At 39.3% G+C, this 21,696-nt stretch overlaps 1 protein-coding gene across 1 annotated transcript in view; it reads right to left on the minus strand.

Moving 5' to 3' along the window:
* NEB (nebulin) overlaps nucleotides 1–21,696 on the minus strand; it is a 130,558-nt gene that overhangs the window by 5,314 nt on the left and 103,548 nt on the right. The window contains 21 exon segments of the mRNA XM_009884033.1: nucleotides 148–240; nucleotides 1,199–1,291; nucleotides 2,487–2,579; nucleotides 3,190–3,282; nucleotides 4,081–4,173; nucleotides 5,391–5,483; nucleotides 6,018–6,110; nucleotides 7,296–7,388; nucleotides 7,862–7,954; nucleotides 9,418–9,510; nucleotides 11,849–11,941; nucleotides 12,678–12,782; nucleotides 13,416–13,520; nucleotides 13,973–14,077; nucleotides 14,216–14,329; nucleotides 15,792–15,902; nucleotides 16,367–16,477; nucleotides 17,334–17,438; nucleotides 18,735–18,839; nucleotides 19,632–19,736; nucleotides 19,886–19,996. Coding sequence (XP_009882335.1) covers nucleotides 148–240; nucleotides 1,199–1,291; nucleotides 2,487–2,579; nucleotides 3,190–3,282; nucleotides 4,081–4,173; nucleotides 5,391–5,483; nucleotides 6,018–6,110; nucleotides 7,296–7,388; nucleotides 7,862–7,954; nucleotides 9,418–9,510; nucleotides 11,849–11,941; nucleotides 12,678–12,782; nucleotides 13,416–13,520; nucleotides 13,973–14,077; nucleotides 14,216–14,329; nucleotides 15,792–15,902; nucleotides 16,367–16,477; nucleotides 17,334–17,438; nucleotides 18,735–18,839; nucleotides 19,632–19,736; nucleotides 19,886–19,996 — 2,100 coding nt within the window.

Here is a 21,696-nt window from a genome sequence, read left to right on the forward strand (position 1 = left end):
CAAAAAATCTTTTAAGTACTGCAATTTTAAGAGATGACTTTCTAAGTTTGAGAGGAAAAAAATTAGAGGGTTAAATAAAACCAGGCAGACATAAGTTATTAAAAAAAAGTGCTCTATCACATCCCCTTTATTTCTTCCAGACAATACCGAGCTAATGTGTTCTTGATTGCGTTTGACTCTCTCCATCTCAGGAGTGATAGGTGTGGGGGTTGCTCGCCCCAAGTTTTCTTTGTACAACACCTGTGGGATACAGAAGATGTATCCGGCATCTTAAACCCCCCCCAAATCAAAAGGATTTGAACCCAAATTATTACTTTGTTACCACATTTCAAAAAAGTCACGACTGATTATAGTATGCAGCACTGCACAAAAGCCAAACATCTACTGCTGTGAGGAAGGGTAAGAAAAATAAACTGTGAAGGAGAAGCTTGTTATTTTCCTGGTTAAGAAAGAGGGCTCTATCCAGCTCCAACTACGCCGATGGCTCCACGGGCTCGGGCAAGCTGCCTGTGGCCCTACGGAACTATTTAAGAAATATTTTATCTGCTGTTTTATCTGTATTTGCAGCAATTCATGACCTTTTGGGGAGGGAGCTTTGTTGTCACGCTGACCTTGGGCAGCCAAATAAAGAAGGGTGTGGAGGACCGGCGCCTGGTGTCACCACCTCATTGCACCCGCACACCTCCCCAGTGCCTCAGGCCACCTAAAAGCTATTGCTGATGCACCACCCAGAGCAGGAACAGGCTCGGTCCTCCGTGTCTGTCTGTTTAAGGCATCCCAAGTCACCCCTCACAGCAATACCACCGCGTGGGGCAGAGAGGTGGGAGGTTTTGGTGTGGGGTGGTTGGGTTTCTTGTTTGGTTGGTTTTTGCTAAAGTCAAATACCTCCAAAAGCCAACGAAAGCTCAAACACTAAGCATAGAGAGAGAAACGTGAATGCCTTCCCCAAAGGACACTAAGCTCTGAAGATCGTCTGGATAGAGCCCACAGCTATACAAACCGAGGCGTAGAAAAAGCCTAAATTTCTGGATCAGACTGTTAACGCTAAAGTAATTTTATTTTAGAAGAGGAGTGATTAATTTGCAGAAACAAATATTTCTATTTTTGAAATGAAAATCAACTTTCAGTAGATAGTTAGAATGTTACTGTATTAAAATATAAGCACAAAGGAAAAAAAAAATATCTATTTTTAAGGTACCGAGCTAATGATTTCTTGATTGCGTTTGACTCTCTCCATCTCTGGAGTGATTGGTGTTGGGGTCACTTTCCCCACATTTTCTTTGTACAAAACCTACAGGATACAAAGGAGTATCCACACGTCATTACAAAAGGCACCACCACCAAAAAAAAAAACCCCAAACAAACCCAACAAACCAACCACAAAAGCAAACCAACATACAATAAAGCTTTTGACCCGTGACACTCGGAGAGGGTTAGCTTTGGGGCGCGCTGCTGCTCCCGAAGACGCAACGGGCGCTTCGCATTAACCTACAGGGCTGCAGAAACCGACCCTGTGTGGAATCGACGCCGCGTGAAAGCACAACAGTAGCGAGAAAGGGTTAAAAAACCGCAAAGAAACAATATCCGCCCATCAAAAACAAAAGGTCCAACCTAGTTCTAGTAAAATCCTGCTTCAGGCAGTGTTAAACAGAAGTTACTACAATTTGTTTGTAAGCGGAGAAGGTGGGAGGTTTATGCCACACGGCAGATTCATTTTATCAAGTTAGAAAGCACAGCCGATGACACTGCTGCAGTCACATTAACCACTTCATTCAGCTTTTTAGGAACTGGTTTCCTGCTGGAAGTACCGAGCTAATGATTTCTTGATTGCGTTTGACTCTCTCCATCTCAGGAGTGACAGGTGTTGGGGTTGCTTTCCCTATGTTTTTTCTTTACACAACACCTGTGAGACATAAGAAAGGAGCCAAAGAAAGCGACAATAAATTAAAAGCGAGCTGGAGACAAACTTGAAGACTAAGGCATTTTTTTCTTGTCTTTTTTATTTTTTTTTTCTCAGGGCCTAGGCATTACATACAGTTTTAAAGAAGGTACTGAGCAATATTGGGCTAGAGAAGCAGGGCTTTTTACGTACAGGATCACTCGTAATAAATAGTGTAAGTACTACATAAGTGAGACCACAAAAATACCATATGGAGGGGCTGAGGATGTTATGACTATGTAAATTATAATTTCTTTAAAAAAAAGAATGTCAGCACTGCAGAGAAAATGAGTGGCGTTGGTTAAGTGTTTTTAGGATTAGAGTAGGGCATTAAAATCACTCTTAAAAACCAATAAAACCCATAACAAGTTAAAGCCACCACTGTAAACCGCAGTAAGACACGAGTAAGAAGTAATCACTTGTGTAAGGCGCTTTAGAGCTACCGTCGGCGTTATTTTGGAACAAATGTTACAACGTCCATTTATTAAAACGGTTAAAATGTTCCTTTAAATAGAGTTAAAGGGAACTTTTTTTCTTAGCAAAGTACCGAGCTACAGATTTCTTGATTGCGTTTGACCCTCTCCATCTCTGGAGTGACTGGAGTGGGGGTTCCAGTCCCCACGCTCTCTTTGTACAACACCTGTGTAGCGACAAGAAGCACCCAAAACCATCATCACAACTCAATAATGATGACATCCGACACGAAGGCAAATATCTGAGTCTGCTGGAGCTCAGTCTGCTCTACCGTGCCCTAAAAGCTCTTCCCCTGGAAGCAATGAAGACTGGATTGCTCCCGGGAGGGGCTGAAGGCAAAAAGGTCTGTGGTTTTATCTTTGCAGGTGCAGCAAATCCAGCACAGAGGCCTCTTCTCTCAAACACATTTTCTCGGTGGAGCTTTTAGTCCACCACCGAAGCCTGCTAGCAAGTCACACCCTCCCTCTTCTACACCGACGGCGTTAAAACAGGAAACAGACAGGATTTAAAAAAACCCCAAAACACTGCACAGAAAAAGGAAGTTGGAAGAGGGAGCAAAATGGTTAAAAATATTTAGGAAAATGTAAAGAATTACATATATGAAGAAGTGGTAGGTCAGTAACATTGGAACATGTAGTACAGTGAAGAAGAAAGGATGTTTTTATAAGTTGATTACATGGAAGTAAGGAGTGGGATCATTCGTTTTTAATAAAGGTTAAAAAGTTCTGTTTAAGTGGAGTTAAAGGGAATAATACTTCTTTTCCTCCACAAAATACCGAGCTAATGTGTTCTTGATTGCGTTTGACTCTCTCAACCTCAGGAGTGACAGGTATTGGGGTTCCTGTCCCCAGATCCTCTTTGTACAACACCTGTGGGGTAACACGGCCGTATTAAACAAAGAAAAAGGAAGGAGCAAACAACAGTAGCACGCAGCTTCTGAGCAAACAGACCGGATGGCTTTCAAGGTCGCTCCGAGCCAAAGCTTGGAATAAAAGAGAAAAATTAAAACGCTGCTCACAACTATAAAGCTGAACAGTAACACTCGGCAACGCCTTCTGGCAGAACGCCAGAGTACCTTCTCCGTTTGCTTCTCAGCAGCTACATTGAAAAACTCTCTGGGCAACAGTAGCTCATTAAAGACCTCCTAAAGGCAGAAGGTATCAAATACAACACAAAAGGAACAAAGAAACCAACTCTGTTTCATTTACCCATTCCATAAACATCACAGCAGGTTACGCTGGCGTGTATTAGTGCACTGCTATACTGGGGTCATTTCCACGGGTTTGCGTCAGGCGCCGAACGGTTTAGTTTTCATGTGCAAATTAAGGAAAACCAAGAAAAAAGCCCACCACTCCAACCAAAACAAGGATTGTTGTCATTAACAAAAGGAAAAATGGGGTCTTTTTTAAGAATAAAAAAATTAAAAAGATAATCAGACTCAAAAGAAGGGTGGAATTAAAAGTTATTATTAAGATGGTGTAATAAAAAAGAGGAACAGGAATGTAAGTAACAATCATGGAGGAAAAAAAATCTCACAGGGACCAGGATATTATTTTTTGTGTAAGTTGATTATAGGGGAACAAGGTTGGTTTGTTTTTTTTTTCTGTGTTAAAAGTATTTTAAAATAGATTAAAAGGGAATTTTCCACTTTTCATATTGAAAAATACCGAGCTAAAGTTTTCTTGATTGCGTTTAACTCTTTCAATCTCAGGAGTGAGTGGCGTTGGGGTCCCTGTCCCCACATCCTCTTTGTACAACACCTGTGGGGTAACACGGCCGTATTAAACAAAGCACAAACAACAGTAACACTGTGCTGAGAGAACACGCAGAACATGACAGATGTTTTTCTGAGCGGTCCTGAATAAACATAGGGATTAAAAAAACTCCATAAAAATAAAAACCTAGTTTAAAACTCTGAAGATAAAGTTAAACACTAATACACCAGTACGACTTCTACCAGAACGTTCGAGCACCTTCCTGACTTGGTTAAGTGCTTCTCAAGGTGGACATTTAAAACTGGGGAGTATTTAGAAGATTAAAGTCTTACGTAAATGACAGTGAAGTATATTATTGCCTTTTCACCAGCAGTGAGGTAAACTTTTGCCTGACCCCACTTGAGTCACTGGAGGACCAGGTCCTCCTGCGCCGTCCTGATGGTTCTTCTGTACACACAGAGCTCAGCAAAGAGTCATCCCTTCCCTGAGCGAAACGCGACTTACTGCCCAGAGCTAGCCAGCAAAGCATCCAGCTTGCCTGTTACAGGAAGGACAGCGAGACATGAGGCATACGTGTGAAAACGGTACCTGAGAAATGGTAATTACCAGTGCTTTCCTATCTTACGTGACACTTGCCTCACCCTGAGAAATATCCTAACACTGCTATTTTTTTTACCCTGCAAACCTGTGTTTCCAACATGTCTAGAGCAGTTTACGCCAGCTGAAGATTTGAGCCGCTGTCTCTGCGCAAAAGACTTCCTAAAGGAAGAAAGCATCAAATACATGGCAGAAGGAGGAAAGAAATCAACTCTGTATCATTTACCCGTTCCATAAACATCCCAGCAGGTTACGCTGGCGTGTGTCACAGCACTGCTGCGCTGCCGTCATTCCCACAGGTTTGTGTCAGGCAATACACAGTTTAGTTTTTATATGCGGTAAAACCAGGGGAAAAAACCCAACAACCAAGAATGGAAGTGATTAACAGAAGGAAAAGCGGATATTAAAGAAAAAAAAAATATGCTCAGAGTCATAAGAAAGATGGGACCACGGAATTCAAAAGTTCTCATTAGTAAGATGATGTAATCAAAACAAAGTAAGTAACAATTACGAAGGAAAAAATGTCAAAACATGGGGAACAGGATATTCTTTTTTGTGTAAATTGATTACAGGGAAACACAAGAGTATTTCTTCGGTGTTAAAATTATTTTAAAATAGATTAAAAGGGAAATTGCTGCTTTTCAAATTAAAAAAAAAAAAAATACCGAGCTAATGTGTTCTTGATTGCGTTTGACTCTTTCAATCTCCGGAGTGACAGGTGTTGGGGTTCCTGTCCCCACATCCTCTTTGTACAACACCTACATGGTCACATGGGAGTTTAAAACAAGTTAAGAACAAAACAAGCCCCTGCATTTGCTGGAGGGAACACATACAGTTTTTATGTCCACTAAATATACTAGAAAGCAGGAAACATTAGTATAAAACAGTTATTAAAAAGTATAAAACAGTTAGCAATTGTGATAAATTCAGACAAAGTCTTCTGATAGCTAGAAATGCTGAATCCTCATTCTCACATATGCTTCAACAGAATAATAAAGCATCAGAGGAATGGAATTAAGCAAATAACCTCCCCCCCCGTGTTTTTTAAAAATGCAAAATACCTTAGACCTCACAAAAAACCCTTTTAAAAATTAGAGACATGAAGCCTCAAGTGTTATGATTATTAAAAAAAATATTTTAAAAAGTACATAAAATATAACTAACGATGAATAAAAATTTTAATAGCAGAAAGGGGATGTTTCTATGTTTATAAGTTAATTAGAGAAAGTAGAAAATTTACAAGTGTTAAATAGTTATAGGGAACTGTTTTTCTTAAATCACAAAAAAAATACCGAGCTAAAGTTTTCTTGATTGCGTTTGACCCTCTCCATCTCAGGAGTGACAGGTACCGGGGTTCCAATCCCCAGCCCCTCTTTGTACAACACCTGTGTGGCAACAGGGAAGTATTAAAAAAAAAAAAAAAAAAAAGGAAGGAAAGGAAAGGAAAGGAAAGAGGAAGACAGGGAGGAGAGAGAGAGAAGACAAGTAATTTAACATAGTGAAACTTCAAAGCATGAAAAATAGAGTTTTGTCAGCCTTGTCGAAGGCTAGAAAAAAATATCCATGACAATAATCAGCTAATATGACTGCGAGGTTTGTTGTCCCCTCAGCTGGGTGCACATCAGTAATGCCAGCAAGAACGGGAGGAGCGGTTTGTGCAGCGTAGCTCGTGCCAAGTTACCTGAAGACTCTTTGCTTCTATGTCTTTTTGCCCAAAGGAGTTTCCTTACTCAGGCTCGAATGAGCAGCGTTGCCTCTGAGTTTCTGAACAGACTCACCAGCATGAGAGAGAGCCGAGATGACCTCAGAGATAATCAAATGTAGCAAAAAGTTTAACACCACCGTCCTATTAATCTCAAGTCAGGACTGACTTTCGTATCAATCGTGTCTGAACTGGGTCAGAGTGAGTCAAAATTAGCCCTAAGCTGCTCTAATTAAAACAGGAATACAGAACAGAATTATAACATAATGGCCATCTGACTGGAATGTGTCAGCAGTAGAAACAATCTGGATAGAAATTCATTACTACAGTAATTTTTCCTTATATACGTAATTTTCCTCATTTTTTCATAGCGCAGCGGTACGGGGATGCCACCCAGGTTTTCTTACAAAGCCCTGTGGGATATAAGAAAGCATCCAACACAGCAAAACCGGGAGAAGAGCCAACACACGGCAGTGGCATCAGCCTGCTTTGCTCCAGGAAGGGTTAGGGGTTCGTTCTGCATTTGCAGTGCAGTGTGGGGAGTCGCAAGACTGTTAGAAGGATCGACTTTGTTATCCAGGAGGAGAGTGACGTCACTCGGCCTACTGCTATTTCCTTGGGAAGAAAAGTAAGGTGCTACTGAACTGCTTTAAGGGAATGAGGTTAAAATCTCACAGTTGGAACAATTAATTGACAATTAAGTTAGACTGAGTGAAAAATTACAAGGATACTGACAGGGTTTTAGTGATTTGATTAAGAAAGGGTTGTTCAAAGTTCAGCAAAGAACTGAAAGAAAAATTTAATACGGAGGAGTTAAAGGGATTTGATTTGCATTTGAAATGGTAGGGTTTGTTTTACTCAGCAATACCGAGCTAATGTTCTCTTGATTGCGTTTGACTCTCTCCATCTCCGGAGTAACCGGTGTTGAGATCCCAGTCCCTAAGCCCTCTTTGTATAACACCTGTGAGGTACAAGAAAGTTTCCACAAAAAAAAAAAAAGCACTCAACACAGGCAAAATCATCCAATCTGACTATTTCGTGAGTTACGTTTAGCGTTAGGATCACTTTTTAATTAATTTCACACTTGTTCTGGAGGCAAATATTAAGGAAGGGGCTGATGGTTGATTATGCTGTAAATACACAACTATAGATACTAAAAGATAAAGCGTTAAGATAAAACAAACATGGAGAGAAACACCATGTTAATGTCACAGCTTACTGCCAGTTTTGGCTCTTAAAAGAAATGCGTGTAAAGTTGTAAATCACCAAAAAAAGTTAAAGCGCAAAAAAGGTAGAATATAAATGTGTTAAAAATATTGCCAGGGAAAAGACAGGATCAGGGTGAGATTCTAAACCATTGAAGAAAACAAATGATATGTTAGGATGTTATACAAAAATAAGTTGTTATAATTTTTTTTTTTTTTTTTTAAATACCGAGCTAATGTGTTCTTGATTGCGTTTGACTCTCTCTATTTCTGGAGTGAGAGGTGTCGGGATACCTGTCCCTACGTCCTCTTTGTACAACACCTGCAGAACACAAGCACCCAGCAAGGTGAGAAGATGACATTCCTTCCACAACTACAGTACATTTGGATAGATAATTTACCCGGTTTATAGGTAAATATAATCTGAGATTATATGTAAATATGTGCACCGTTTCTGTTCCTCAGTGTGCATCTTTTTTAAGTGCAGCCACCAGCTCAGCAAAGTACTTAATGTGGATGTTGAGGCACCTGAACACATTGAAGTCAACGGAATACTTCATTATAATGGGACACAAGGATGAACATTCTGCTGGCCTGGCATGAGAAGTAGATACGTTTTGCTTTTCATCTGAGTTTAGGAAATGTAATAGTATTATTTTTCTGGCAGTCAACAGCTCTGGAGGTTTTTTTATGCTGCTAACAAACAGCTGAACCTTCTAGAGACGTTTAATGTGAAAATACTTAGTCAGGGGCGCAATCCCACTTTGATCTCTATTTGTTCAGAACAGCATGATTTTACTTTGTTTTAAGTCTCTAGTAAGAAAACCAGTTGAGTTTTAGCTCTCATATCATTAGATTTAACTTAACCTGTAATTGTTTGATTTAAAAAATTGCATAAAATAAGTTGCATAGGAGATATACCTGGGTTGGTTTAAAACCTAATCACGTAGAAATACATTACAAATGCACTAATGGTCCTTCTTGCATCTAGTAAAATACTTGCGACAAAAAGAGCTAACAAAAAAAGAAAAAAAGAATTACACTGCTTCATGTCACTAAACCAATGAAAAAAATAGAAAAATAAAGCACTCACAGCAAGGGAGAACAAATTATGTAAAAGAAAAAATGAATAAACGTTTGAAACAGCAACTCAATTATGCAAAAGTGAGCTGTAGAAAACATTAGTATCATAAACAGCTCAAAAGGGAAACTACTTATAGAAACAGGAGTGGAAAATCATAAGATACTCATTATGTGGGTGTCACTGCTCCTCAGCATTGTACGGCAAACACCTGAGGCACCAATAATCACAAGACTGTATCCTGCCTCGGTTCTGTACGCAGAGATCAAAGGAAAGCAGCAGTGGCTCAAAAGCAGGAGAGCATGTTGTGGTTACTAAAATCTACACTTAACTAGACATGGAAGAGCCAGGTACCGCTTCTACTTACAACTGTCACTAGGGTTTGTGACTACAAAAAAGGCTGCAATTATTTTTTTCCACAAAGTTCTCTCCAGCTGATCCATTTCTTTCAGACTAATTACAAGACATCATCTGGGTATTTTTTGTTTCTAGTTCCGTGTTTAGAAAAGATGACAGACGTAATACAGGGAAGTTGCTGCCTGTAAAGGTCACTGCCAAATCAGATATTTGAACTCCCTGCTGCTGCATATAGGGACTTAAGAGATCTGTTTTCTTTCCAGCAAAAAATACCCACAAACGCTACCGCAGTTTGGAGCTTGGGCTCTGCGTGAGTACAGAGGTAAAGAGAAAATATCGGCCATTACCGAACTGATGTGCTTCTGCGTCTCCTTGACACGCTTCACTTCTGGGAGATCAGGAATGGGAGTGCCTTTTCCAATACTCTCTTTGTACTTAATCTACAAAGATGCAGACAGAAAAAAGGAAAACGACTCTCACTAAAGCACAGCTGATGCAGGTACATGCAAGAAGTTACATGAATAAAGAAACGTAAGTCCTTTACACTTTACAAAGCAGTTGAACAAGAGCTCAGCTCAGGGTGAAAAAGCAAAGTCTTGTTTGAGCCAGAATGTTTCAATTGAAGCTTAAAATTTGGGTATCTAACATCTCCCAGGACCTGAATTCCAACAAGAACAAACCCCCTGATTTATAACAACTGAACCGTTTCAAGGGTTCTCACACAGCGTTCCAAAAAACTGTGATATTAAAAATTTAAAATAATTTCTAAAAATCTTAGCCTAACGTGAAATAGGCACCTAGAGTGATACGTGGACGCATAAAGAGCATTATCCCGATCTCGAGAGGACTGAAAATTTAAAAGATCTCATTGGCTCTAACATGAGCAGAGAGCTGCTGTTAAAGCCTTCCCACCATCTTTACAAGCAATCGGTTAGAAGAGAACTTGAGATGTTGACGAGATGTCACTGCGAATGGCACTTATGAAAAGGGTTTTCTAAAAACAAGTGTCAATACCTTTGAACCCGATACCATCTGGTCTTTCTACCAATGAAAGAAGAATTTCGGATTTGTAAAAATCCATCATATTCAACAGAGGTGGGAGTCATCACACAACATTTTAACAATTACAGCGCTACGCGCATTTCTACTTCAGCATAACAACAACAAAAAAGAACAGCATTTCACAAGAACATATTTAAGATACTATGCATTAAATAAACCGGCTGAGTCTCTCTTACACTAAAATGTCAGCATTCAAAAAAGCATGAAAAAGATTTACAAGCTTTGAAAGAAAAGTAATACATACGATTATTCCAATTTTAGAGTGTTACAATTTTTTATATAATGTAAAATCTTACAGGACATGCTTTAGGAAGGCTGTTGACACTCTTTGCCCTGGCATCCTCACAGTCAAGCTAACGAAGTACGGGTTAGATTAGTGCACAGTGACGTGGGCTGAAAACTGGCTAAACAGTCGGGCCCTGCGCATTCTGACCAGTGGCACAAGGGCCAGTTGGAAGCAAGTCAGCAGCGGTGTACTCCAGGGGTCCATACTGGGGTCAAAACTGTTTACCATGCCCACTAGTGACCTGGATGTTGGGACGGAGCGCACCCTCAGCAAGTTTGCAGATGACACAAAACTATGAGGATTGACTGATACACCCAAGGGTTGTGCGGCCACCCTGAGGGAGCTCGATGAGCTGGAGAAATGGGCTGAGAGGTATCGCCTGAAGTTCAACAGGGGGAAATGCAAAGCCCCGCCCCTGGGGAGGAATAACCCCAGGCACCAGTACATGCTGGCGGCTGACTGTCTGGGAAGCAGCTTTGCAGAGAAGGGCTTTGGGGATCTGGTGGACAACGAGCTGACCATGAGCCAGCAATACACCCTCATGGCAAAGAAGGCCAACAAAATCCTTGGCTGCATCTAAGAAGGGCATTGCCAGCAGGTCAAGGGAGGTGCTCCTTCCCTTCCACTCAGCACTGGTGAGGCCCCATCTGGAGTTCTGTGTCCAGTTCTGGGCTCACCAGTACGAGAAAGATATGGACTTACTGGATGAAGCCCAGTGCAGGGCCACAAAGATGAGTAAGAGACAGGAGCGCCTCTGACGTGAGAAATGGCTCAGAGTGCTGGGACTCTTCAGCTTGGAGAAGAGCAGGCTCAGGGGGAACTTATCAACGAGTATGAACACCCAGTGAGAAGGAATGAAGGAGCTACTCTTCTCAGCAGGGCTCAGTGACAGGACAGAGGCAATGGCCACGAATCAAAAAACCAGAAAATTCAATCTGAACATAGGAAAACAACTTTTTTTACTGTGAGGGCGGTCAGACACTGGAAGAGGTGGCCCGGAGAGGTTGTGGAGTCTCCACCCTTCGATATATTCAAAACTCCAGTGGCCATGGTCTTAGGCAACCTACTCCAGCTGATCCTGCCTGAGCAAGGGGGTCGGAGTAGGTGATCTCAAGAGGACCCTTCCAAATTAAATGATTATTTGATTCTGTGCTAAATAAACTGTGTTTGCAATGACATTAAAAATGATGGCAAGAGCTTTCATGTTTCAGAAATGGATTGTAAGTAACAAATTCAATGTTAATCATTAGAAAGATTACTGTTTACATAACAAGAACAGGCAAAAAGTTCTAGAAAGTAACCCTTAGATGGATGGATTATTGCCAAGCCACTGTTAGCAACATTTGAAGAAATAAGAGGGGGGGGGGGGAAATATATTATTTCAAGTTGAATTAGCACTGGGAGAGTATTAAAAATAAATTCTTTTGTACCGAGCTAATTGCATCCTGGGTTCGTTTAACTCTCTGCATCTCTGGTGTCTTTTCAATAGTAGTTCCAGTCCCAATATCTTCTTTATATAAAATCTTAATATTTAGAATGAAGACAACAAGGTTAAGCATACAAAAGAACATTATTTCTTCTAGACAGTGAATACAGGCTCACGACAGTGATTTGTACGCAACAGTGCAGGCTGAAAGCCAACTGGGAGGATTATCTCCAGTCACTGCCTTATTGCCTGTCCACAGTCTGTCCGACCACACGAGTGCCATTTGCGCAAAAAAGGGGCCGATCGTTTATATTTGTAGCAATGCATTTTAAGCAGAATGTCAAAACATTTGTAGGCTAATTTTAGGATTGAAGACTAGTATTTGTTCTAATTTGTTCCTTTTGTTCTAATCTGTTTTATTATGTTTTACACAAACTTCTTCCACTTACTACACTAACGGTGCTAGTGGCAAAATGGAAGAGCAGACTGGGCGCTTCGTGGTAACACGTGAAATGGGAAACAAATCAGGCAGACAGTTCACTTTCACTGAAAGAAGACAGTTGCAACACAAGAATACACTACGTACATGGTAACAGGACAAAAGAAAGGTGGATACTAGTAATAACAATTTAAATACAGTATTGAGTGTTCAACTGTACCATAGCGATGTAAATATGAAAGAGTGCAATCAGGGCACTCCACAAAAAACAGTAGATAAAAAGGGGTAGCAAAAATCAGCTAAATCTACTTAGAATAGAATTAGCTTTGTTTGAAAAAAATCTTATACGCATTTAAGCAAATCAAGAACAAGTAAAAACAGAAAATAACTATACCGAGCTGAAATTTTTCTGGTTTTCTTTCACACGCAGCATTTCTGGTGTGTCTTGTACAACTGTAACTTTTCCTTTACTGTTCTGTAGGTCCCACTGATACTGAAGCTGTTGAAAAAGTTAAAGTAAAATGTCAGGTGTTGACTCTATGCCATAAAAATTTACTCACAGAGCTTTCTTTGAAGATGAGAAAAAAAAATAATTTTCAAGTACACCTCATAAGGAGGTCTTTTCAACACCACCATTAGTGATATAAAGATGTACCATCGTTACAAGTAATCTTAATTAAACTAGGAACAGGAGATCCTTAACTAGATTCATTGAAAAATCTTGCAAGGTGCCAGATTGTCTCTAAAACAATTAAGTCTCACCAACAAAAGTTAAAGATTTCAGGTCAAATTGTGTAGCTGTGTTACTGACCATACCATCTTGCAGGTAGTCCCACTGACAACAACAGACAACTTCTGTAAGTATAATTCTCTACTACTTGCAAAGGAATTGTCAAAGCAGTGCAACAGAAAGGGTATTTTTTTCCAGAAAATTCCAGAATCATTTTGGTTCCCTGTGTAATGCATAAGTGGGCTGCTGCATACGCAGCGGACCCTCTAACTGAAGACTTCTGAGAAGATAAAGGCAGTCTAGTCGGGATTAGATTGTGATATCGGGACCTTACTAAATGATAAAAAGCTGAAGAGTTTTATATTATTTGGCAGCAACAGTGTTTATTATCTACATACGTACTGTGCTAAAGTTCTTTTGATTCTCACGGACTCTCTGCATTTCTGGTGTGTCTGCTACAGGCACATAGTATGGCATGGTCCTTTCTGCATCTTCCTTATACTTTTTCTGATAGAAAATACAAAACATATTCCATTAGTAAAAAAGCAGTAATAAACAATCTGGCATTACTTATTGTTCTATAATGCCCATCTTTACAGAAGTGTGAGTACCCCTCTGTCTGATATAAATTCAGATTATGCCTCTGTGGAAGATTTATTTTAATCATTAGGTTATTAAGGAGTAGGAAAATTAAGCTAAATCTAATTAGAACAAAATTAGCTTTGGTATTGCAAAAGCAATAGCAATTATTGTTTCATTTTGCACATTATTAAAATAAATTAATTTCAATATTGACATGGAATTTCAGAGTAAGAGATGCCACATCACTGCTCTAGAGAAATTTGTTTTTCTGGTGTATCTCCTGAATGCTGTGACAAAATAGCTATTTAGGTGCTCCACATTAGTATCCACTCGAGGTTCCCACATGAACACTGATTAAATTGCTTCACTCAAGATACCTGGCTCGAAAGGTTCTTGACCTGCTGGGCATGAATAATCTCCGGAGTATCGACAACACTGGTGTAGTTAGCTTTCTCCATTTCTGCCAATTGTTTGTATTTGATCTGTTGGCAAAACCTCATGTTTAGGTGTCTTAGTCATATCTTGACAAAAATTTTCATTTGGTTTAATCAGAAAAAACTGTTAATAAATTTTCCTTTATAGAAGACATCAGATGCGATATATGAGATATTCACACGGACCTGGCTGGCAATGTCAGTGGCATTCTTTGCTCTCACAAAGTCCGGTGTCTCCAAAGCCAGTTCTGTCAGACCTTTTCCTCTGATTTCGAATTCCAAGGCTTTTTTGTATTCTTTCTGCAGATGAAGACAGTAAAGAGATACTTTGTCAATGTGAATGCAACACTCTTAGCAACTTCAGAGAGTTTCATGACTACACCGCAAAAGAATACTACTAACATAAACTTACAAGTAAACACACAAATTGTCACTGAAGTGTGTGCTTTAGGACTTACATCTTGAGAACAAACAGCCCCACTCCAGCAGTAAATGGAGCGCACTACAGGGCAGCCGTATTGAGGTCACTCTTCCTTCTCCCACCAGTTATCTCAAAGTGCAAGCTCCTTTAGCTGATCAGTGACTGGTGCGAAACAGTAACTTGTACAGAAGAGGGGCGACAGAGAGCAAGCAGTGTATGACACGCACGTGGTAGGAAAGATTCTCCGTGACATTTTGGACCCTTTGGAGTGAATACCCTCCCTAAAAGCTCAGTGCTGCAGCAGCCACTTTTCCCAAAGAGCTCTTCCACTAAGGTCTAAAAGATTCATTTTGTATAGATCAGTATAACTCATATCTCTCTATGCCAACTCTGCTGAACTTAGCTGAATATGTCCATAATACCCTGGTAATAAATATAGGCTCTTTGAATAGCTCAATAACTCTGCACTACTAAGTACAAAATGCTGTTGCCAGTAAGGATGCTTATCTTAAGAGTATTTTGTTAAGAAGCAAAATCATAAGTAACACTAAAAACTTACTTTTTTTCAGCTTTTAGCCTGATGACGTTAAGGGTCTTAAAATATGAGCTAATCTTATCCTATGACAACAACCACTATGAAATATTTATTATACCAGTCCACCACATAAATACAGTAGTTGTTGGGTTTGCATCCTGACTGTCTGGTGGCCACCTCTTTCCATCAAAGTGGGGAAGACTGCCTCAGCCCTCAGTCCCACAGCTGCCAACTGGGCACCAGTCCTGGGCAGGGGGAACTGTTGGGGAGCACGGCTGGTGTTTCTGACTCACCCATCAAGCATAAAGCATTCTGAAAGAGCAGTTCGCTGCACAGCACGCCTCCCAAAGCAGAAGTACACCACTCTGGTTTCCTCATTGGAGTCCCTCTCTGATTTCTCACTTTGCTTCTTATTTCCTCAGCCTTGGTCCTTAGTTCCTCATCCTTGGTAACTGCTCCCGACCTAAGACGCCTAGTTTACAAAACTGACACCTCTGGTTCCTACGCTTAGCCTTGCTGCATCACAGTGCCGCTTTAGTCCATCCCTTGACTGATCTGACTATCGGTCGCAGCACCTGTTTCCCACCTACATTCCTGACAATAACTGCAAAGCCAGAAAAGAGCTCACTTAAAAGTTCAGGCTCGCAGTTTTACCCTCAGTCCCCCATACACGTTCTTTTTTTTCTCTCTACTCAAGATTTTTGAGCGAATAACAAAGTTCACACTAGTGTTATACAGCCATAAGCATTTATCAGTTGGAGGCTGTTACATCCATTCAGGTCTTTTCTAAATAGCTTCTGACATACCTCGTTCAGGATCTGAGTTGCATTCTTCGCTCTTAACAGGTCTGGAGTCTCCTCTAAAGCTGTTAGTCCTTTGCCTTTGACACCTTCCTCCAGATCCTTCCTGTACTCTTTCTGCAGAAGAAAGAAAATGAAAACTGCAAAGCCAGACTAAAGAGAGTCCTACACTCTACAACTTTGTTGCAAAAATTAAAAAGAAAAAAATTCCAAAAGTTCCAAAAGAAAAAAGAATTTTTTAAACCAGCAAAGACTATTGCGTAGGGTTATATAAGAAATACTGCAACAGAACAGACTACAGTAATTGCTGTTCAAGAGAAATTGCAAGGGCAGACACATACAGACCCTGCTATGGAACAGTTAGGCTGATGAATGTCCGAAAGGGACACAGTAAGTATGGATACAGTTAACAAACAATGAAATAAATGTCCAAAACAAATTAGATCACAATACAAAATATATGTAAACATGCTTAATGTGAATGGTTAGGAAAAAGAAAGTGGTGAAGAAGAAATGCTGCTGAGAACACTTAGTGGAATTATTTAACTTGACAGAGGAAATAAGCACAGAGTAACTGCTACCTCGCTTGCTATTTTGGTTGCATATTTGGCATGTAATAAGGATGGTGTAATCTCCAAGCCAGTAAGGTTTCTGCCCTTAATGGACTCTTCAAAGTCCTTCTTATATTCTTTCTAATGAGAGTAAGAAGAAAAAAAGCAAAATAGCAAATATTTATTACATTATTTTTAATTCCGTGAAAAAACACTGGGAGGATGGAGCAGTGGTTTGGTATTAATGTCACAATGACAATCTGCTACAGTCAGTGCCGCGGGCAGCTTAAGCAATAAATCCTGTTGCTACTAAAGCCCCTGAAACAGCTCATTACTTTCAATGGAAATATCACCTGACCCTGCTTTTTTTTTTTTTTTCTTTTTCTACTTATTTGTATATGCAGAGAAAACATTCAATGGAATCACTCAAACATAATGACTAATGGCCTTATACAACTGTTTTTCAGCACATATAAGCCTTCACCTGTGACAGAACAAGATTATACTTCAAACAGAAAAGAACTGTAGAGGAAAAGAATGACAGGTCAGTGAAGAACACTATGACAGTAGAGACAAACAGGAAATAAATGGGTTTCTCAAAAATAGAGTTCTGAGGTGAAAAGAATAACCAGGGATCTTTCTGTGGACTATGATAATCGACACACATACTATACTCGTGTTGCAAAAGTTTAAGTGAAACGTATTTTGTATTACACTTCTTCTAAAGACCCAAAGCCTTGCTTAAGCTTCAGTTACTAATAGCTTCTTGATGAAAAATTACAGATAATATACACTTCATCATGACATGAGAAAGCTTCATGAATTTTAAATGCAGTATTTCATAACCAATATAAAGAATATGATATAGCTATAATTTTTCAGTCTATCAGCATGCACAAGATGCAAGTATAATTGCCTGTCTAAATCGCTGTGAAAGTTTAAGTATAAAAAATAAATTTTAAAGGTTTTTAGTCTTCAGTATTGATTTTAACCGTACCTCACTCTGCATGAGCTGAGACTCCTTTGCAGTAAGGTATGTTGGAGTTTCAAAGTCCAACATAGGTTTTCCTTTTTCCTTCTCATACTTTTCTCTGTATTTCACCTGAGGAGAAAAGAAAAAAAGTTATCCTCCTAAATAATCAGGGAACCAATTCATTGACTAGTATGCGCCTACTTTAGTCAACAGATGCGTGGTAAAACCCAAATATCTAATATTGTTTACCTTCCTGAAATCCATATTATTGACCATAAAATGTAAAAACAAAGGTCAGGCTTGCAGGGAAATGTGTGTGCCCTACTGATTTATTTCCTGTTGCAGAGAATAAGCAGTGTCAGCTCAGATTTCAAGAATTTACTGATCACAAGAAGGAAGACAGGTAGCTGTAAAAATCTAACTTGAAGGCACTCAGACTGCTCAGGACCCTGGCTGAGTTCGGCCAGTTACATGTTAATGGACTGCTGGAGCGTTAGTGGCAGGGCTTGAAAAGATGCAGCTTAGCAACTTGCTAACTAGTTCTGTGCATGAGTGTCCAGGAAACAAAATGTCCACAAGGATGAAGATATTCTTGCTTCAAGTTATACTATCCAGCCTTTAGGGCATGAGTTTTCAGACCGCTGCATAAAGTAATGCTATGTCTTTGGCTGAGGCAGATCTGGATCTCAAACTGGAGCAACTAGTGACTTAAACTTCAACTACAAACTGATTAACAACCATTTTCTTACAGTCCTTTGCTATGTAACCTTTTTGCTCTTCCATGCCATGCAACAGAACAATAACTATGGCCCTTTGTGTTCGAGCAGTAAATTCTCTCTTACTTTACAGTCAATGAACACCTGGAACAGAAGGGATTAGAGATCAAATCAGAGTATGAATTTCTCTGGAATGATCACCATTTGCTGTATTCCAGAGGGAAAAAATGTCAGATACATTTAATAGCAGCAGCAGGTATAGTTTTGGTTAAAGCAATACTGGATGCAGAAAAAGAATGGCAGAGCTCTCCTTTGTATCACTTGAGGCTAGAATGGATAAAGCAGTTGAAAAGATACTGTCAGTAACAACCCTACTTCTTTCAATTTCCAGTTTCTGTGGTCACCAGGTCCTTTTTTCTATAGGCAAAATCACCCTGATAAATTTCTTATACCGTGTAAGAGGATCCATATACAACAGACATAAGTAACCTTGAGATTTACTCTGGAATGAAGAAATCACGCAGATATTTTATATGTGTTCTAATCCTGCAAATGTGCAAATATTTCTCACTGACTTGTTTACCCAGGTGTGGAGTGTTTATAAAGCGGACAGAGATTGTTATATACTGGAGAATTTGCTAGGATGACTCCAGTGATGGCAACTGGTAGTCAGTGAGTGGGGTTAATGAGAAACACACGACCAACTTACGTGGCTCTGTAGTTCTGATGCCTCCCTTAGATGAACCTGTTCAAGATTATCTGGCACCACATGGTAGTGACCCTTACTCTTCTCATATTGCTTCTTGTACTGGTACTGAAGGGAAGGTGTCAAAAATCATCTCAATAAAAAAAAAAATCCCTCAGCAAATTTACTTCTTAGGTCCAATCAAAGCAACACTTCAATGGAACATCAAAGAGAAATTAGAAATACAAAAAGCAAAACAAAAGCAAGAAGTTTAACTCCCAGTATCAGATATGACTTCTAAAGATGGGGAAGAACAGGTTGTTGGTTTTTTTTTTTCGCCATTTAGATTGCAACAAAGATTTTTTCAAAACGAGGATTAAAGAAGAAAAAGAAAAAGGAAAACACAGTGGATACATGAAAAGGCTGTGCCAGGCAATAATGATTTTTCTCTTTTCTCAGTAAAATCATCAAGTATTTTGTTAGGTGTAATTCTGTACATCTACAACAGGGGGGTGTTAAACATAAACATGAAATGAAAAAAACAGAAAAAAAGAAAAATATTAAATATAGTAAGCAGTAAAGAAAAAAGTAAAAAAAGAAGAAAACGGTATTTGTTAGTGTAATGCAATCAGTTAAAATGTAATAAAGAATCAATCCACTAAAAATTATTAGAGGATTTAAAATATTAGCAGTTCTACAGCTAATGAAGATTTCACTTCCCAGAGGTCAAATGTGGCAAAGTTGCTAGTTAACGAGGAAATATTCATTAGAAAGTAGAGGAAGAGATCACTACCAGGTGATGAGCCATGACCAATAACAAAGGGAGTAATTCTTACAGAAATGGTTAGCAGAGATCAAGTCAGAATGGACTCAACAGTAATGGAAAAATCAAACGGATCTGGGATTGGTTAACGAGCTTACAGCACTGGCGAGCTGGCTTGTGCTCAGGACGTGGTTCATGATCAGCGATTCAGACATGTCCGTGACGGGCTTATGAAGTTTCTTTAAATCCGCCTTGTATTTCACCTGCAGGTAAGAGAGGACAAACAACATCAGAAAAGGAGACTGCTAATAAAACCTGTGATGTTGGATATATGTAATAACATAAAGGAGGTCTTTGTTAAAGAAATCTGAAACTTTGAATTTCCCTTGAGGAGAAGCATAAGTAAACATACCTCACTAGCCATGTTGTGAGCATCTTTCATGGTCTTGTAGATTTTAGCCTCCTTTAAATCATACTTTGGCTTCTTACCCATCTCTTTGGAAAAATTCTCCTTGTATTTCACCTAAATTAAAAGACAACCAGGTATTACAACTGGTCTTGAGTACTCACTTGTTTGGCTGCAGAAGGCAAAGAGACCCTACTTCAATGCTGATTGTAAGCCATAGAACGAAAATGTCGTAACTTGAAGGCATCCACTGGAATAAAAGCTATTTTAAAGCTGACCTGACACGGAAAGAAAATATACATCTGTATTTACAAAATACCACCTGCAATTTTTCTTTCAGTGCACAGGTTACATCTCCTCATTGTAAAAATAACAGACACAGTCAAGAGAAGTATGTTGACAAAATACAGCTAAATTCTGACTCTTGAAGATGACGAATTTCTCACTTGATGGGAACTATGCATAGATAAGATACCCTTTTTCACAAAGAGACAAAAACTAGTATACACAAGTACAAAGAGTATTTAGAAGAACTTTTTATGCACTTCTTGGAGAAACATGTGCTTTAGAAAGTACCTCGAGACATACGAGCACTGAAGATGGCAACTTATCAAATACTTTTATATACACTCTTACACACATATTGTGTTCTGCATAAGTCAGAGATGAAGAAGGATGTTGATCACAAACAGAATAGCGACACAATTAATTACCAGGAATTAGATTATGCAAGAGGCTTAGGAACACTTCCAAACCATATTAGCATCAGCCAGGTAAACCACAGCAATGGGAGCCGTAATATTCCAGCAGACCCAGGCTGAGGGCACAGAAATGTTGATAGGAATAAGAGTTTTGCTAGTGACTTAAATAAGGGCAAGTCCTTCATCCATCATGACTTGTCCCATCCCACTGCTGCAGGTGCAGCTAAAGGCTAATTCCTAACTATTTCTTGTAAACCTACAAAAAGGATGGGTCCATTAGGAATATTTGGGTTTATTACTTTTTTTTTTTTTTTTTTTTGCAATCAGACATGCATAAAATTGTTTCAGAAGAATTACTGAAGAATGCAAGAAAAACTTGAAGTATTAAAGATTAAGTTCTGGCTTATCTAAATGGATCCCATAGTTAGTATGTATGCTCTTCACCATTAGAGTAAACATCAGTGGACAAATTCTGAGGATTTGTCATGTCTTTCCTGTAGTAGCATTCTGCCTGGTCCAACAACAAGCGAGGCAACATTTCTTTCTGTTTAATAATCCACATTTCCTTGGAGATACTGTATACTAAAGAAGCCAGCAACCCCCATCCCTGGTCCAAAGAACAACAACCGAACAACTGTCCTCAGTCTTTCTGAAAGAATTTGATCTTGTTCAGGACCAAGATAATACTTAGAAAAAGCATGCAGAGAATATAAGACTGTGGCTGGTGAGGTAAAAGGATTAATGGCTCTTCAGAAAAACCCCTGATCTCCCAAGCAATATTTATGTGAAAATTGAAATGGAAGAAATAAAATACTGAAGAGCTGATAACTAAGTTGAGGAACAGCTGACTCATGCTAGAGGGTTTTTTATGACAATTACAGAAATGTAAACATGTAATTTTATATTAGTAAAAGAAGAAAGATGATGGAATGCAGAATTAAATCACATTCCACAATCACATTTTACACCTTGAATTCATTGTCATATTCTTGTCCATACAGCACCATATGGTTCATGCTGGATACTACTGTTGCTCTTTTGCTTTGTGAAATATGCCAGCAATCAGATAAAACACAGAGTGAAAGAGACAAATCCACAAATGATATAGCTGCTGTA

This window comes from Charadrius vociferus, unplaced genomic scaffold (assembly GCF_000708025.1).
Source record: "Charadrius vociferus isolate BGI_N301 unplaced genomic scaffold, ASM70802v2 scaffold434, whole genome shotgun sequence".
Lineage (NCBI taxonomy): Eukaryota > Metazoa > Chordata > Aves > Charadriiformes > Charadriidae > Charadrius > Charadrius vociferus.